Source organism: Tupaia chinensis, unplaced genomic scaffold (genome assembly GCF_000334495.1).
Source record: "Tupaia chinensis unplaced genomic scaffold, TupChi_1.0 Scaffold000018_1, whole genome shotgun sequence".
NCBI lineage: Eukaryota > Metazoa > Chordata > Mammalia > Scandentia > Tupaiidae > Tupaia > Tupaia belangeri.
The window spans coordinates 1901930-1921636 of record NW_006159448.1 but is presented as its reverse complement, the minus strand read 5'-3'; the positions used below and the strand labels follow the sequence as shown (position 1 = coordinate 1921636).

Genomic DNA, 19707 nt, shown 5'->3' with positions numbered 1-19707 from the left:
GACCCGACCCGCGGTCGACTACGTGGGAGTCCAGCGACATAGCCATTACGCTAACTGCTGGTTCCCTCAGCTTGCTTTTTTGATTTCCCTTTCCTTCTCTCTCTCTGGTCAAATTAAAAAATAATAACAAATGGGATTAAATAAATAAATCTTTTTAAAAAGAAAAAAAAGCTGTATAGAAAACACAGATGACATTTCTTATTCAGAGATGACAGCCATAAGGGTAGAAAACTCTAAAAAAAAAAAAAAATCAAAAAACTATTAGAAGACACAGCAAATGGCACAATGGCCAAATTGCTGTAGTCGGCTGTTGTTCGAATCCCGAACCCGGTGGCTTAAACTCAACGTCGGGCACGTGTGCGTGCGTGCCCAAGATCCCAAGAGGAGAGTGGAGGAGAAGGGATTGAGGCATGGCCATCCCCCCTGGGAGTGGGGGTGATTTTTTGCTTTCTGTCTGTCTTTCTGGCAAGCACACATACCTTATAGCAAAAACCTCTCCAAAATAAAAGCTATTAGAACTAACAAGTAAATTTAGAAATGTCACAAGATAATATGGTTGATATATAGGAATCAACTGTATTTTTATGGTCTGGCAGTAATGAAGTCTAGAAAAGTAAACTAGAAAATTACTACTAATAATAGCATCTCAAAACATGAAATGTTTAGGGAAAATTTAATAAAATATGTAAAACAAATCCTATACACTGAAGACTATGAAACATTACTGAGAGAAAAGATAATAATCCATATAAATGGGAGAGTATCCACATTCACTTATTCTAAAAGAAGTGTTTGTTTTATTTTTTAGAGGTAATTGCTGTAGGGTATGGCTGTTTGCTGGAGATACAGAGAGAAACAGAGAGAGAGAAAGCGAGAAATTACCTTCCACCCTAGGGGGCATGACCACACCACAATCTCTTCTCCATTTTCCTCTCCCCATGCACATGTGCCCAGCATGAGTTTTAAGCTGTCAGGTCAGGGATACAAACTGTGGTCAACTACATGGGAGTCCAGCAATGAAACCATTCTGCCATCTGCTGGTCCCTTTTTTTTGTCCCCTTTGGGTGCCTTTTTTTTTTTTTTTTTTTAATGTGTTACTGTGTCAACAGTCTTTCTGCATTAGTCCCTCAATCATCTGGGAGTACAGGTACACACCACCATACCCAACTCTTTCATACACAATCTCACTATAGGCATGCACTACCATGCCCAGCTTTTTAGGGTGGGCTGAGAATTGAACCCAGACTTTCAGAATGGCCTGAGCCAATGGAATAACGATGTCAGTCAGTGCACAGTACATAGCTGGGCTCCAGAAGAAATTATTTTCATAAATTAATGAGGTGATGCTGGTATTTATATAGAAATGAAAGAAAGATCTAATCACTAACACGATTTTGTAGAAGAGGAACAAAGTTGGAAGGTGCATACTATTGATACATGATTTCAGGTCTTACTGTAAAGCTGCAATGAGAAAGTATGTTTTGACCTAGATAAATAAAGGAATACATAGTTAAATAGACTTAAAAAATCAGTGGTAGGGACCAGCAGATGGCATACTCATTACGTTGCTGGACTCCCACATAGTTGACCGTGGTTCAAATCTCAGACCCAGGAGCTTAAAACAATGCTGAATACATGTATGTGCATGCCCAAAATCCCAAGAGGAGAATGGAGGAGAAGGGATTGCAACATGGCCATCTCCCCTGGGAGGAGCCTTTCTCATGTTCTGTCTCTTTGTCTCTCTGGTGAGTGCACATGCCCTACAGCAAAAAAAAAAAAAAAAAAAAAAAAAAAAATACTTAAAAAAAAAAAAAAAATCTCTTTAAAAAGGAAAAAGATCAGTGGTAAAGAATAGAAAGCCCAGATACTAGCAGATGGCAGAATGGTTACATTGCTGGACTCCCATGTAGTCAACTATTGTTCAAGTCCCAGACCCAGACCCAGTGCATGTATTGCATGCCCAAGGTCCTGAGAGGAGAATGGAGAACGGATTATGGCATGGCCATCCTCCCTGGGGGGTTATTTCTTGCTTTCTGTCTCTGTTTCTCTATGTATCTCCAGTGAGCATATACACCCCATAGCAAAAAATCTCTCAAAAAAAAAAAATAGAAAGTCCATAAATAAACTGGTCTATATATGGCAAACTACCTTTTTTTTTTTTTTCAAAGATAGTAAAGTAATAAAATGAAGCAATGGTGGCATTTCTAAGGAATGGTGCTAGAATATCTGGATCTCCATTTGAAAAATCAATCCAAAATTCATTCATTAGAATGGACTTTGACTGTCTTAACATACAATATACATTAAAATTAATACAAAATGGATCATAGATCTATAGATAGAAGCCAAAACTTTAAGGACATGTGTAGAAGAAAAAAAAATCTTTGTAACCTTTCAGTAGGCAAAGATTCTTAGAAAGGACATAAACTACAGACACACACACACACACACACACACACACACACACACACACACAAATTATTGATAACAAGGACTTCATCAAAAATGAAACCTTATTTCTCGGAGACCAGCAGTTAGCATAATGGCTATGTAGCTGGACTCCCACGTAGTCGACCATGGTTCACGTCCCGGACCCAATGACTTAAAACTCACACCGTGCGCGTGTGCTTGTGTGCCCAAGATCCCGAGAGGAGAATGGAGGAAAAGGGATTGCGGCGTGGCCATCCCCCCTGGGGGGTGATTTCTCACTTTCTGTCTTTCTGTCTCTCTGTCTGTCTGGCGAGCGCACATGCCCTGTAGTGAAAAAACCTCTAAAAAAAAAGAAAATGAAACCTTATTTCTCAAAAGACATGAGTAAGGAAAAGAAAAGGCACGCCACAGCCTAGAAGAAAATATTGAGAACATATATGTCTGACAAATGACACATATCCAGAATGTATATATATATAAACTCTTACTACTCTAATAAATAGAAAAGGTAGGTAGGACTGACTTCTATGGCCTGGTGGTTGGCACATGGCCAGATCCCACATGGCTGACTGCACAGTTCAAGTCCTGGACCTGCAGCTTAAGAAACATGCCAGGCATGTATGCAGGCATGCCCAAAATCTTGAAAGAAGGAAATGGAGAAGGGATTGTGATATAACCCTTCCCTATGGGGGATGCTTTCTCCTCTCCCTATCTATTTTTCTGTGTGTGCCCTCTAACAACAACAACAACCAAAAGTGTGGTGTGAGCAAAAGATATGAATAGACATGACACACATACATACAAATATAGGTCACTAGTGGTAACGTTAAAAAAAAATGCTCACCATCATTAGTCATTAAGGAGATGTAATAAAAACAATATGAGATACCCCACTCTATACCTATTGAAATAACAGCAATTTAAAACACTGACAATACCATGTATTTGTGATGAAATGTCTCAACAGAAATCTTCATGTCTTATTTATAGGAGTATAACTGGTACAATTATTTTCAAAAACAACTTGGCAGTTTCCTAAAATTTAAACCTCTTAGCATATGACCCAGTAGTTCTACTATAGATATTTACTCAAGAAAAATAAAAATGTATTATCCACACAGAAACTTACACAAAAATATTTATATTATCTTACTCACAATAATGTAAGTTATCACCTCAATCTAGTACAGAAGAAAATAATCCTAGAGATAAGTTCTCAATAAAAAATAAATGGGAGGAGACAATTCATACATGGTTAAGAGGTACTAGTTATCTCCAACCACAAATGACACCAAACTTGAGTCAATCCAAATGTTTATGAACAAATTATGTATTTTATACATAGAATAATAAGGAACAAAAGGAATGAAATATTTATATGTAAAAACATGAATATCAAAACCTTTCTTTTTCATCTCTACCTGTATGCGTATGCTTTGTTTCCAAGGAAAGTCTTTAAAAAATTTATATCTAATAAGTGCCATTAAGAGTGGTAAGAAATAAAAACTAACAATTACCCAGACAAACTGAGAAATTCAAGATAATGAGAGGAGATATTAGCAAATCTGTATCAGAAATTAAAAGACTGGGGACCAGATAATAGTGTAGTGATATCACAACTAGCTATCACAATTAGCACAGCGGTTTAGCACTGTGCAGTGGGAACTGGATCCCACTCGGGCAGCAATAGTTTGAGTCTTGGCACCAGAGGCTTGAAAAACATGCTGGGTTCATGTGTACACGTGCTCACGATCCTGACAGGAAAGAGAAAAGATGGAAAAGAGCTTGCAGCATGACCAGACCCTATTGGGAGTGTTTTCTCTTTCTCTGTTTTTGGTGTGTCTACTGGCATTAAATCAAATAAAACACACACACACACACACACACACACACACAAAACAAAAAGAACCAAATATGCCAAGAATTTGGAGAAATGAGAAGCAGTGTGGACTATTTATGGGAATGTAAACTTTATAAACTGGTATAGACATTGTGGAAAACAGTATGATGGTTCTGCAAAAAAATTAAAAATAGAATTGCCATATGTTTCAGTAATTCTCTTTCTGGGTATATACCAAAAAAATCAAAAGCATGATCTCAAAGGGAAGTTTCTTTAAAAAAATTTTTTTTTGATTTCTAGAAGATGCATGAGCTTGCCATTGAGAGACAGAGAGAAATGGGAATGGGAAGGTAGAAAACATTCCTTAACAGGGCATGGTCACACTGAAGTCTCTTCTCCATTTCTCTGTCCTGTCTGGATGTGGGACATGTACACACATATACCCAAAGTATTTTTGTTTTGTTTTGTTTTTCAGAGTGTGTATGTGCTGGCCTAAGAGAGGCAGAGAGAGAAAGCACCCTCCAGTGGAGTGTGGTCAGGCTGCAATCCCTTTTCCATTTTTCTGTCCTGTTAAATGTTCAAATATTAGTTCCTTCTCCATCTCTCCCTTTTAGGAATTTGGACATGCACCCATCCTTGGTGTGTTTTTCAAGCCACTGAGGCAGAATTTGAACTAGCCAGTGGCCAGGTGGGATCTGGTGGCTTCAACTACCAGATCAGAGAGCCAGTACTCAAGATATTTTTATACCTATGTTCATATCATAGAGCAACTAAAATAGGGAGGCAGCCTAAGTGTTTATCAATGGACAAATGGATAATCAAAAATCATGCCAGGTGCATGTGTATGCATGTGTGCCCAAAATCCCAAGAGGAGAGTGGTGGAAAAGGGATTGAGGCATGGCCATCTCCCTTTATCACTTTCCTTCTCTCTGTCTCTCTCTGGTGAGCACCCATACCCTATGACAAAAACATAAAAAAATAAAAATTTTGAAATTCGTGTGTAGCATTTTTCATAATAAACACTTTCCATAAATTTCTTGAGGACCCTAGTTGTTTTTGTTTTTGTTTTTTGAGAGAGATTCTTGCTATAGGCCGTGTGTGCTCATGAGAAAGAGAGAGAGATACAGAAAGCGAAAAATCACTCTCCCAAGGGGACAGTCACACTGCAATCCCTTCTTCTCCATTCTCCTTTCAGAATTTTGGGCACTCATGAACATGTCGGTGTGAGTTTTAAGCCACCAAAGCTGGGACTCAAACTGTCAAGGACCCCTAGTTTTGGATTGTTTTAAGGAATAAAACCTAAACTTCCCATAATAATTTATATGGACTTACAGTTTTCCTGGTTCTGGCTCGCTGTATACCTGGCTTGTTGTTTCCTTAAAAATAAGATTATGTTTATTTTATGGAAAATGCCATAAATTTTCTATTATAATGCAAATACTTTTTTCTTTGTTTTAGTAAACTAGGTAGTATTTTAGATAATTTTAACAGTTTTGCCTGGGCCAGGTGTGGATGTTATGGTGTCCACATGGCTGACTGCGTAGTTCTAGTCCTAGACCCAGCAGCTTGAAAGTTATGCTAGGCACATGTGCATGTGTGCCCAAAATCCTGACAGGAGAATGAAGAAGAAGAGATTGTATGGTGTGGCCATCTTCTCTAGGGAGTGATTCTGTCTCTGTCTCTCTTCTCTGGAAGACAAACCCTGTAGTATACTTTAATAATAATAATAATAATAATAATAATTTTGTCTTATATATAGGCTATTAGACTAGTCTTACATCTTCCATTAGACTATTTTCCCTATCTTTTTAAGAACAGAAACTAGCTTTCTTCACAGTGTCTTCATAAAATTTAATCTTCTTCCCTCTCTTCCCTGCCCTTGACTGTAATAGATCATCACAGGCCCTTTTTTTTTTCATACTCTGAACTAAAGCAATAGATTTTTCTGTTCGTTTGTTTGTTGTTACTACTATTTCACTAAAGTGAAAGAGAGAATGCACTCCTCAGTGAGTCATAATCATGCCTCAGTCTTTTTTTCCTCCATTTTTCGATTGTATCAGGATTTGGGGCATGGTTGGTATGTACACCCGGAGTGCTTTTCAAGCTATCAGGGCTAGAGCTCAAACTATTTGGCTCTGTGGGATCTGGCTTTCTATGCACAGAGCTTAACCACTGAGGCCAACCCTAGGCAATAGATTAAGGTAAAAAAAAAAAAAAAAAATAGGAAGTAGATTATGAGTCCTGGTGGAACTTTTAAAAATACTGTTCTTTATTGAACTAACTATAGCAGGCGACCTATTTCTTTTTTTTTTCTCTAAGATTTTTTTTTTGTTGTTGTTTGGCCAGCATGTGGTATAGTAGCTAGAGAGACAGAGGCAGAGACAGAAAGAGGGAAAGTGGTAAATCACCCCCAGGGGGGATGGCCATGCCACAGTCCCTTCTCCATTCTTCTCTCAGGTTTTTGGGCCTGCACAGTCATGCACCCAGCATGGTTTTTAAGCCACTGGGTGGGGACTCAGACTACAGTCACAGGCTTTCTATTTCTAACAAGGTAGTAATATTCTAAAGGTTTGGAAGTTGGGCTTTTGAAACTCAGAATAGAATTTTTCACAGAAACAATATTATTAGTATAGGTGATGAAATCAAGATAGTCTGCAGCAGACTTGCCCATAACACAAACTGTAATTAAACAAAGAGAATTATGATTAAATTGATATGATAAAAAACCTGTGTTTCTTTTGTATGCAAGTATTTGTGAAAAATCTAATAAGAGACTTGTAAAAATTTTGAACAGATACTTTCAAGAGCTTTTGACATTGATACTGTGTCTATCATATCTAATTTAATTTTTTCAATACCAAATAAAACAAAAAGTTCTTTTGAATATGTTTCTGCAAATTTCCTCACAGCCTTATTTGTTCATTCCAAGAAAATAATCATTGAGATCAACAATTGCATCCTCTTCTTTTTGGAAAAGTCAGCACCCTAGCACTATTTCTTTATGTGTGTGTGTGTGTGTGTGTGTGTGTGTGTGTGTACATATGTGTGTATATGTATGTATATGCACACATATATGTATATACATATATACACATGTATGTATATATACACACATATATATTAAATTATTATTCATACATTAAATTGCTATACATCATTTAGATTGTGAAGAAACTTTACCCAGTATGATATACACCTCAGTCCAGCCCAGTTGAGACCACCATATACATCCTTGTCAATACATAATAAACCTTATCTGTGTCCCACAAATGTCTTACCTCTCCATTTCCCCCCCAATTTTTTTATGTTCTTCCCCTCTCATGCTCTCTTTCCACTTTGTCTCTGGTGTCCATTACAATTTTTAATACTTTTATGTTCTCCAATCTTTCAGTCTCTGCCATAGAGTGCAGACAGTTGGTATATGTTAAGTGGAGACATGCAGTGTCTCTCCTTCATAGCCTGACTTGCTTCACTCAGCAACAAATCTTCCATATTCTTCCATTTTCTGTCAAAAGCCAGGGTTTTGTTGGTTTTAATGGTTTAAAAGTATTCCATGGAGTATATGTGCCACAATTTTTCAATCCATTCATCAGTTTGTGGACATTTGGGGTGTTCCATGTCTTAGCAATCTTGAATAAGGGTGCAATGAATATAGATGTGCAAGTGCTTTTCTGACTGAATGCTCCCCTGTCCTTTGGGTAAATACCCAGGAGTGGAATTGTTGGATCATATGGTAGTTCTATTTGAAGATTTCTAAATATAGACTTAAAAATAAAGTAATGCATTTACTACTATTGCTAAACTTCAGTAGTAATATATTACTGCAAAGTAATAAAATACATGTTTACTACATTATCTGAATATGTTCACTGTAAAATTACATATAGTGTAAACTAAATATATAACACATTATCATCTATAGGCAGTTTTTATCCTATAAATATCTCTATATAGGCTGGCCCACAACAGTCAGTTAATTTTTTTCATTCTTGAAGTACTATACATTTAATATTAATAGTTTAGTCAACTTTGCATTTTAAGAATATGTTTTTCTATTATAGGAGTTCCATAATTTTCTGACTAACTTATAGGAGCCTGTTAACATTTTTGCAAACATGTATTCTGAATATAATTTTTATATATAATTCTTTGCAGGGTAAGAGTTGTAGAAAGAGTAGGCAAAGAAGAAGTTTTATGATGAGAACTGACTATTAAACCATTAAGATCATGTCTGTACATGCCTTTTTTTCTTTTCTCTCCTGTTTCCATTGCCTCTAAGGAAACTAAGGTTGATACCTGGTGGAGTGAGGAAGCTGGGGAATGTGGGAGAAAGCCGAGCAAACCAGTTGAGGAATAAAGTATGTACATGTGTGAGTAGGAAGCAAGGATTACAGAGGGAACTGTTACTAGATCTCTATTCTTTTCTTCATTTCTTATATTTCAAAAAATACCCCATCAAATTTGCAAGCTCATTTTTATGTTGTTAACACAGCTACCTTGTAAGCAGCAAGAACTTTGGGTTAGAAAATACTTCTTCTTTATGGTACAGTCCTGTCCATTGTGCTGTGTTGCAGTGACCAAGGCAGGTCTCCTTAGAGTGCTCTGAAAGGAGTTAGTATAGAGTTAGATTATTATTTAGATGTTGATAAGTTTGGCATTTTAATTTATAAAATTGGGAGTGCTCAGTATAAAATGCAAATAGAAGTATTAATGGACAAAATATCTGAAGATTATATCAGGAAATTTTCTGGATTTCAGTCTGAAATGTCCATATTCTGAGTACGATAAGACTAACTCTATTCTAAATGTGTCTTGCCTTTAGTGCTAATAATTAAAACCAATAAAAAGGGAAAACAACTGTGTATATGTTATGACATTTAAAAATTTTTATTATTAGTTATTGTTAGAGGACACATGTGCAAGAGAGAGAGAGAGCACATCAAGAGGGTCTTGTAACACTGTGATCCCCTTTCCTAGCCCCTTAGCTCCTCAAGATACTGGATACCTTGCATTTTACAAGCATATTTTCAGGCTGACTTGGGGCTCTGAACCCACAGTTGGCCATATGGCTTATGGCCTTGCAGGGTACTTGTATTACTACTGTGCCACAGTGGCTGGGATAATATTTTACAAGCCCAATCCATCAGTCAAACATGTTATTTTAGCTGCACATGCTTGAAATTGGCCAATTCTTTACAGAGCTAAGCCATATTTTTTAAGTGTATATTTTTCTGATTTACAGGGAATAATAAGAAACATGATTTCAACTGAGTTATATCATTAGTGTGATTTAGTAATAATTTTTTTTTATTTCAGCTTTTTTATTGTTGTTTTTTTCCTAGGGTATAGTAGTCTTAGAAGAATCTCAACTTCCTAAAGACATTTTGAAAAAACAAAAACAATTTGCTGACCAAGCAGCATTGTTGAGCACTACAGAGACTCCTTCTATTCCACAAGAGAGTCAAGATCCTTTACCAGAACAAGATTTTGAAATGTCACCAAGTAGCCCTACACTACTTCTTCGAAACATAGAAAAACAGGTAAAGTCAGAGAAGGTTGTAAGTGTCATGAATAACATTGCACTAATTTTACAAACTATTCAAAAAACATGTGGTTTCCTAGATTATTAAAGTTGGCCATTTAATATTAAATATAATTAAGATTTGGTATATGACTGGTCTTTATGATAATGTTGATATAATTAAAATTATTTAAATATAAAATAAAGTTTTGATATATAGCTATAAGGTGATTATTTATACTAGGGTTGGAAAATCCTTTTTCTTTTATGCCAGAAGGAATGTACGCTTGACAGAGAAAGAGAAAGCAAAAGCACCTTTCTGTGGAGCGTGTTCAAGTCTCAATTGTTATTCCTCCATCCTGTCAGGATTTAGGGCATACATGCATACACATCTTTGGTGTTTTTCAAGCACTGGAGCAGAGATTTGATCCGGAATTTAGACCATTGTGGGCCCAGGTATGCACAGGGTTTAACCTCTGCTGTATGGAGCCAGCCAAGGAAAATCTTTTTTTTTTTTCCTGATAAAATTTCTTATCATTGTAAATTTTTCCATGGGTAGAGAGCAGTAATATCAGTTAATAAATCTGATTAGTTTGACTAATTTATTGATTGAGGTTTTTAGAGAAATACATAATGTTAGAATATAGTTTCTTTATAAAACAAATGATCATGTAACTGGAAAGTTAAAAAAGCCCTTAACAACTTACTTTGTTTCCAAACCCTCCCCTGGTATCTAAATTTAAAAATAAAGTTTTGATATATAGCTATAAGGTGATTATTTATACTAGGGTTGGAAAATCCTTTTTCTTTTATGCCAGAAGGAATGTACGCTTGACAGAGAAAGAGAAAGCAAAAGCACCTTTCTGTGGAGCGTGTTCAAGTCTCAATTGTTATTCCTCCATCCTGTCAGGATTTAGGGCATACATGCATACACATCTTTGGTGTTTTTCAAGCACTGGAGCAGAGATTTGATCCGGAATTTAGACCATTGTGGGCCCAGGTATGCACAGGGTTTAACCTCTGCTGTATGGAGCCAGCCAAGGAAAATCTTTTTTTTTTTTCCTGATAAAATTTCTTATCATTGTAAATTTTTCCATGGGTAGAGAGCAGTAATATCAGTTAATAAATCTGATTAGTTTGACTAATTTATTGATTGAGGTTTTTAGAGAAATACATAATGTTAGAATATAGTTTCTTTATAAAACAAATGATCATGTAACTGGAAAGTTAAAAAAGCCCTTAACAACTTACTTTGTTTCCAAACCCTCCCCTGGTATCTAAATTTATTGTTGTTGACTTCAGAATTTTAATTATTTTGCTCTATGTATTCTATATCCTTTGAAATCAAACCATTTATTTTGCTTTAGACTTTGGTGGATCTTGAATAAACCTGAATTTCTAGGAGGTTGTTATTTTTCTGGAATGGATCTGCCATAACATAGCCAGTCTGACCACAGCTACATGATTACATTGTCCACTGAGAAATAATATATGTTCATATCTGCCTGCATCTAATTTTCTTGGGCTTTTCTCATATATACTGTGAACTAATTTAGTACCAGATTATTGGCTTATTCCTAGTAAACAAAAATATGTTATAAACTTTCCCACTCCATTTTGTTCAATTTACAATTGCCTAGAGTTTTCCTTAATGGGAATCTATAATCAAAACACTTTTATGAATATTTTATAATTTAGAAAGTTATTCAGTAATAATCTGATGCTAAATTGGAATGTATTTTAGCATATAAGTATGTTTCAAGCTAATGTTGGTTATATTCTTATATTCCTACTTCTTCATTTTTCCTCCCCTCATCTCATAGGCTCAATCCCCTTTCAGTTTGATCTTAGTTGTTTTATACTACAGAATCATTTATTTGCTTGCTTGCTCAGTTAAGTCTCTTTTCTCCCTCATTATGTCACTACATTAATTCCTAAGAAACTAAGTTAATTATGAATATAGTACAGTTCCAAAGGAATTTTCTTTCTTTTCTTTTTGGTTAGACATATTTTTGCTACAGGTTGTGTGTGCACTCACCAAAGAGACAGAAAGCGAGAAATCACCTCCCAACGCTGGGGGGATGGCCTTGCCACAAACTGTGGCACATATACTCTATGGAATACTATTCAGCCATAAAAAGCAACAACCCTTTTGACAGAAAGTGGAAGAATATGGAAGATTTAATGCTGAGTGAAGCAAGCCAGGCTATGAAGGAGAGACATTGTATGTCCCCACTTAATATATACCAAGTGTCTGCACTCTGTGACTGAAACTGATTGACTAAAGGTTGTACAAACACAATAGATGGATGTGAATGCCAGATGTGGTGTGTGTGGAGGAGTGGGGCTTAAGGAAGGACATTTGGAGGAGGGATATGGAGAGATAGCATTGACGGGATGGGGAGGTATGGTGTTATCGGTTGAAGATATTTTGATCAACTGGACTGGGGAGAAATGTTCACATATTGAATTGTAAGCTAAATAATGTGATTGAATTTATATAAAAATTTTAAAAAATGAATAAAAAATAAATAAATAAATAAATAAATAAATAAATAAATAATCCCTTTTCCTCCATTCTCCTCTTGGGATTTCAGGGACATATGCACACGTGCCTGATGTGAGTTTTTTTTAAATTTGTTTATTTTGTTTGTTTTTAAATAATTATTTATTTTTATTTATTTATTGTTATTTTTTTTTTTCATATGAGTTTTGCCACAGAGAGAGAGAGGGAGAGAGAGAGAGATCAAGAAAACAAGCCGCCAGATCTGGCCAACCACAGCTCAAATCCTAGTCCTGGCAACCTGAAGAACATGCTGAGCACTTGTACATGCAGGCCTCAAATCATGTTCGGCCATATGGAAATTCTAGTGCCTTATCCACAATGCTATCTGCTGGCCCCCAGTGTGAGTTTTAAGCCACCAGGTTGGGACTTGAACAGCAGTTAAATGTGTGGGAATCCAGTGTTGTAACCATTATGCCATCTGCTGGTCATAGAATTTTCATTTTTTTAAAGAGATTTCTTGTATTATTTTTGCTTTCCTTGGTATCCCTCATTTATTTGGAAGACAATATCAGGGCTGGCTAATTTGTGGAGTCTAATGCAAAATAAAGTTGTAGAGAGAGCCCTTTGTTAGACAGTGACAGCAGAGTACAGGGCCTTTCTAAATGTAGCCCTGTGTGAGTCCGCAGGTTGCATACCCAAGAAGTTGGCCTTGGATAGCATGTGCCTTTCGAGTCTCATTGCTGATGGTAATATTAAAGGCTCCAGTAGTATAGGGAAATCAGGAGTTGGGGAGTAATAGTCATGGCTCACCCTGGGGAGACTAGAGGGAAAAGATGCAGGAAGAGGCAGTAGCAATTACTGGTAGGGGGTGTTAATAGACTGCTGATGGTCATCTGCTCTTGAAACATGGAAACAGTGGTTTTATATTCCAATTTTTAAAAAAATTAAGCTATTTTTAAGTACTCATTGAGGAAAACAGTGTAAGAGTGAATTAAGTGGTAGGAGTGGCAACCCCAATATTATACATTTTTTCCTTAAAATAAACTATATGAAACTGCTCACTGATAATCCTGTCTTGATTAATGTAGTTTTGTTAGAGTCGACAGTAAAAATACAAAGATACCACTGAGTTATAGACTGATACCACCTATTGGATGGTGTGGCACAGTCAATAGTATACCCAATTGCGTAGTTGGAAGCCAATACCAATTGGAATTTGAACTCCTAACTTCTAGCTCAGTCTTCTTGAAACGCCCTGGGATCTTGGTAGGCTGGAGGATTAGGAGGAAGGGGATCACAGCATTACTGAGCAATATAGAGCCTTGTGATGCTCTTAGGCATGCTTACAAACATTTTATCATGAGTGAAAAAAGAAAAAAACTTATTCATTGTATCAATACAAGCTTGCATTGTTGGACAATATATTTTGCTCATAAATTGAAAGACACCTTATTTTTAGTACTTTAGGTGTTTTCAGAGTTCAGATTATGCCTCTTAATTTTGCTTTTCTTATTTGTATTTTTCTTTTTCCTTTCCTTTTTTCTGTTAATTTTTACTACAGAGTATGTACGCTTGCTAGAGAGAAAGGGAATGTGAGTAATCACCCCCCAGGGAGGATGGCCATGCCACAATCCCTTCTCCTCCAGTCTCCTTTTGGGATGCATGCACGAGCCCATGGTGATTTTCAAGCTGCAGGGTCTAGGACTTGAACTGTGCATTCAGCCATGTGGGAGCCAAATCCTTAACCTCCATGCAACCTGCTGGCCCTTATTCTCATTTTTACTGTAAATTTCCATAACCTCATGTGGAGACTCAGGTATATGAAGTTTTATTAGGACAGAATAGGCTGGTTGTTGGGGTAAAACCAGGTGTTGTAAGGCCATAGTTCTATGTTCTGTGCCAGTTTCTCACATATACCCTGACCAGTAACCTCCAGTGACTGAAAAGATTTCAGATGATGTTTTGAGGGGGCAACAGTGAGAAGACTGTTTCATTATTTCAGATTAAACTGTGATGTGAATATTCCATAAACTGAAAGTGTGAGATAATCCATAAATTTAATTGCATGACCAAACTAATGAACACTTTACAAACATTTTATCATGAGTGAAAAAAGAAAAAAACTTATTCATTGTATCAATACAAGCTTGCATTGTTGGACAATATATTTTGCTCATAAATTGAAAGACACCTTATTTTTAGTACTTTAGGTGTTTTCAGAGTTCAGATTATGCCTCTTAATTTTGCTTTTCTTATTTGTATTTTTCTTTTTCCTTTCCTTTTTTCTGTTAATTTTTACTACAGAGTATGTACGCTTGCTAGAGAGAAAGGGAATGTGAGTAATCACCCCCCAGGGAGGATGGCCATGCCACAATCCCTTCTCCTCCAGTCTCCTTTTGGGATGCATGCACGAGCCCATGGTGATTTTCAAGCTGCAGGGTCTAGGACTTGAACTGTGCATTCAGCCATGTGGGAGCCAAATCCTTAACCTCCATGCAACCTGCTGGCCCTTATTCTCATTTTTACTGTAAATTTCCATAACCTCATGTGGAGACTCAGGTATATGAAGTTTTATTAGGACAGAATAGGCTGGTTGTTGGGGTAAAACCAGGTGTTGTAAGGCCATAGTTCTATGTTCTGTGCCAGTTTCTCACATATACCCTGACCAGTAACCTCCAGTGACTGAAAAGATTTCAGATGATGTTTTGAGGGGGCAACAGTGAGAAGACTGTTTCATTATTTCAGATTAAACTGTGATGTGAATATTCCATAAACTGAAAGTGTGAGATAATCCATAAATTTAATTGCATGACCAAACTAATGAACACTTGCTAAATGGATCATCTATTTGTACTGATAATAATGAGCTTTCATGTAAAAACATTGAGTAATAATTTTTAAAGTGAAGCCATTAGGTACATATTATCACTCAAGAAAATGAATGGTGGAAATATGTCTTTCTCATGAAAGACTTTATGAAGGAGTCAAATATTCAGCTTATCCTATCATATTCTTTAATTTTCTCTCTCTCTCTTTTTTCCATAGAGTGTGTGTGATCACCAGAAAGAGACAGAAAGAGAGAAAGTGTGAAATCACCCCTCCTGCAGGGACGAGAGCCACACCACAGTTCCCTCTCCTCCATTCTCCTTTAGGGATTTAGGTCATGCACACACACGTGCCAACATGATTTTTAAGTTGCTGGGTCCAGGAATCAAACCATGATCAGCCATGCAGGACTCCAATGCATTAACCACCATGTCACCTGCTGGCCCAATCTCATTTTCTTTAATAGCATGTTATTAGTTTCACACAAATGAAGAATTTCATAATAATTATTTCATATACTTTAATGTTTTCTAATAGAGTATCTTGTACTCAGTGAAAATGATGAAATAGGTCTACATGTTTTTTAAAGAGAGTCATACTATATACTAAGTGAGAAACCATGTTTTAGAAATTTAATTAAAAGTATGTCTGTCAGGGCCAGCAGGTGACATAGTGGTTAAGACTCTAGACTCCCATGTGGTGGACTGTGGTCCAAGTTCTGGACCCGGCAGCTTAAAACGCATGCCAGGCATGGGTGCATGCATGCCCAAAATCCCAAGATGAGAGTGAAGGAGAAGTGATTGTGGCATGGCCATCCTCCCAAGAGCGTGATTTCTGTCTTTCTGTCTCTGTGTTGAACTCATGCACCCAATGGAAAATCTCTAAGAAAACAAAGTGCATCTGTGCATGTTGTGTGTACTCTTGCTCACATACACTCAGAAAACATAGTCTAGAGGGAAAGATATTCCAAGATACTAGCAATGTTTTACTCTGTGAAGTACAATTACATTTTTAAAACTTTTCTGTATTTTTCAGTTTTTCTATGATGAATGTGAATTCCATATGTAATGAAAATAGTTTTTGGCTGACCTATAGCTTAGTGGTCAGGGGAGCTGGATCCCACATGACCAACCACAGCTCAAATCCTAGTCCTGGCAACCTGAAGAACATGCTGAGCACTTGTACATGCAGGCCTCAAATCTTGACAGGAAGGAAAGATAGAGGAATTGGATTGCAGCATGACCACACCCCCATTGGGGGATGTTTTCTCCCTCTCTCTCTCTCTTTCTCTGTGTATCTCTCATTCTCTTTTTGGTGAGAACACACACCTTCTGGCAATTTAAAAAAAAATAGTTCTCTTTCCTTTATAGAAATATACTATTAGGTTGTTGGGAGAATCATGATGCATTTTTGCATGGAAAAACACATCATGACTTTCCCAACAACCTAATATATTTATATATGTGGCCATTTTTTTTAATCACTGATGTAGGTGATTGTTTTGATAATAATTTAATATTTATTACATATACTTAAGTTTGGGATAGGACCAATGAAAAGTTTGGATAGTAAAAGAACCCTGCTATGTTAAAATTAGAAAATATTGAAAAACAGTTTGTAGTATTACACCTGTAGTATGAAACCTAAGTCTGGATTCAAATCCAAGTTCCAGTTCCAACTTGATAACCCTTGATCAAATTACTTAATCCATCTTTCTTTGCTATAATTTCTTTAGCTAAAATCAGTATTAGTAACAGTGACATCCAAAAATAGTTCTAGTATTATTTATTTGAAGGTTAATTATAAAGATTATGAATGGTCTATATTTGGTGCATAGTATAGTGACTGCTACGTAGTTAGCATTTAATAAATTATAGCTAATTTTTATTGTTAATTTGGCTTCCTCAAAGGGAGTAAATAGATACTATTAGCTGGGTTCAAATGTTTTAGAGGGCGAATGGGTAAATGAAGGAACTTTAATAAAAAAGGATATGGAAAAGAGTAGGTATTCTAGGGACCAGCAGTTAGCGTAATGGCTATGTTGCTGGACTCCCGTGTAGTCGACCGTGGTTCGCATCCAGGACCCGGTGGCTTAAAACTCATGCCGGGTGTGTGTGTGTGCATGCCCAAGATCTCAAGAGGAGAATGGAGGAGAAGGGATTGCAGCATGGCCATCCCCCCTGGGGGGTGATTTCTCGCTTTCTGTCTCTCTGTCTCTCTCTGTCTGTCTGGCGAGTGCACGCGCCCTATAGCAAAAACCTCTCAAAAAAAAAAAGAGTAGATATTCTAAAATGTAGATTTAATTATAATAAATAGAAAAAACAGTTGTGTAAGTTGTTGTAGATGAAAACATTTACTAAAATATAAACATTTATTGGTTTCATAAGAAGTTAAGCATTTAATAGGTACTGCAGGTCATACATTTCTTTGCTTAGCAGTAGTAAAAGGTTCACTGTCTTCTTTCAGAGTGCACAGCTGACTGAGATCATCAACAGTTTGATTGCCCCTCTCAACTTGTCCCCAACTTCATCACCACTCTCCTCCAAATCCTGTAACCATAAATGTCTGGCTAATGGCATATCCAGGAGGTAGGTTATCAGTGTAATAGTTTTGCTTCTAAATTTGGGTTTGCCTATTTTATATTATTTTGATTTGTTTTGATATTTTAAGACTCATAGCCGTGTGCGTGTATGTGTGCGTGTGTGCGTGTCTGTGTGTTAAGGTATTGGAGTACAATCAGTAGACCATGGCTATAAATCTTAGATAGCATAAAACTTACATAGTTAAGATAACCATATACCTAGGAATGCAGGAAAAAGTTTTCGAGGAAGTTTTATAATGTTTCAAAAGAGAAAAGCAGTGGTGAAAATTGCTATAGAAATACTGCCTTGTTTACTAGACCTTCTGTATTGTATTCTTAAGCCCCTTGAAACCTCTCAAAAAAAAAAAAGAGTATATATTCTAAAATGTAGATTTAATTATAATAAATAGAAAAAACAGTTGTGTAAGTTGTTGTAGATGAAAACATTTACTAAAATATAAACATTTATTGGTTTCATAAGAAGTTAAGCATTTAATAGGTACTGCAGGTCATACATTTCTTTGCTTAGCAGTAGTAAAAGGTTCACTGTCTTCTTTCAGAGTGCACAGCTGACTGAGATCATCAACAGTTTGATTGCCCCTCTCAACTTGTCCCCAACTTCATCACCACTCTCCTCCAAATCCTGTAACCATAAATGTCTGGCTAATGGCATATCCAGGAGGTAGGTTATCAGTGTAATAGTTTTGCTTCTAAATTTGGGTTTGCCTATTTTATATTATTTTGATTTGTTTTGATATTTTAAGACTCATAGCCGTGTGCGTGTATGTGTGCGTGTGTGCGTGTCTGTGTGTTAAGGTATTGGAGTACAATCAGTAGACCATGGCTATAAATCTTAGATAGCATAAAACTTACATAGTTAAGATAACCATATACCTAGGAATGCAGGAAAAAGTTTTCGAGGAAGTTTTATAATGTTTCAAAAGAGAAAAGCAGTGGTGAAAATTGCTATAGAAATACTGCCTTGTTTACTAGACCTTCTGTATTGTATTCTTAAGCCCCTTGATGTCCTTGTAATGCATTTTAGGGGAAAAGTCCTAGATGTAGTTTGGGCACAGAAGATTGGTAGATACCACCCATAAAAGTCAGCTTAGGGTTTTTTTGTTTTTTGTTTGTTTGTTTGTTTGTTTTCAGAGAGATTTTTGCTATAAGGTGTGAGCACTCACCAGAGTTAGAGAGAGAGATAGAGAATGAAAAATCATCCCCTAGTGGGGATGGCCACCCCACAATCCCTTCTCCATTCTCCTCTTGGGATTTTGGGCACACATGCACACATGCCCAGCATGAGTTTTAAGCCACCAGGCCCAGGACTCAAAATGCAGTCAGCTAGGTGGGAGTCCAGTGACATAGTCATTCTGCCATCTGTGGGTCCCATAAGTCAGCTTAAGTTTTAATCAACCATTTAGTATCTTAGCTTTTATAAAATAAATTATTTTCAGAATGAAAGTTATCAATTCTACAGTCATTAGCAATTTATCATATATATTTTATATCAGCAAAAATATATATTCCATAAGTCCTTTTTTGGGAACAGAATTTATTTTGCTTACTGTTCTCTATGTACTTTCCCTTTGAAAGATATAATTAAAAGGCATACTAATAGAATGTCATTTTGTGTGTATCATCTAATTTTTTTTAAGTAATATGGTAAAATTCAATTATTTCCTTTAATAACCATATTGAACTAAGTGTAATTTCATATTGGGAAATACTTAGATTAATAATAGTTCTACTTATTATTTTAAAACTTTTTAATGTAGCATAAAAAGATTTATACCATTGTGAAAATTATGCTAATTAGCCATCACATTGCTAATGAGATTAGTAGATATGAACCAAGTCTTAAAATAAAAATACTGTTATTTGATTTTTATTTCTAATTGGTTATTTTAAAAGTGTTTTTTAACACTTCAGTTTTTTGTGTTGGGTCACTTACCATTGTTCTATTATGGGAACCATTTTATTTGTTTTGCTTCATTTTTTAT

General features: G+C 36.2%; 1 protein-coding gene across 1 annotated transcript in view; it reads left to right on the top strand.

Moving 5' to 3' along the window:
- Positions 1-19707, top strand: part of KANSL1L (KAT8 regulatory NSL complex subunit 1 like) — a 134451-nt gene that overhangs the window by 36777 nt on the left and 77967 nt on the right. The window contains exons 3-4 of the mRNA XM_006140087.3: positions 9613-9810; positions 17590-17711. Of these exons, the coding sequence (XP_006140149.1) occupies positions 9613-9810; positions 17590-17711 (320 nt within the window). The remainder of the gene's footprint in view (positions 1-9612; positions 9811-17589; positions 17712-19707) is intronic.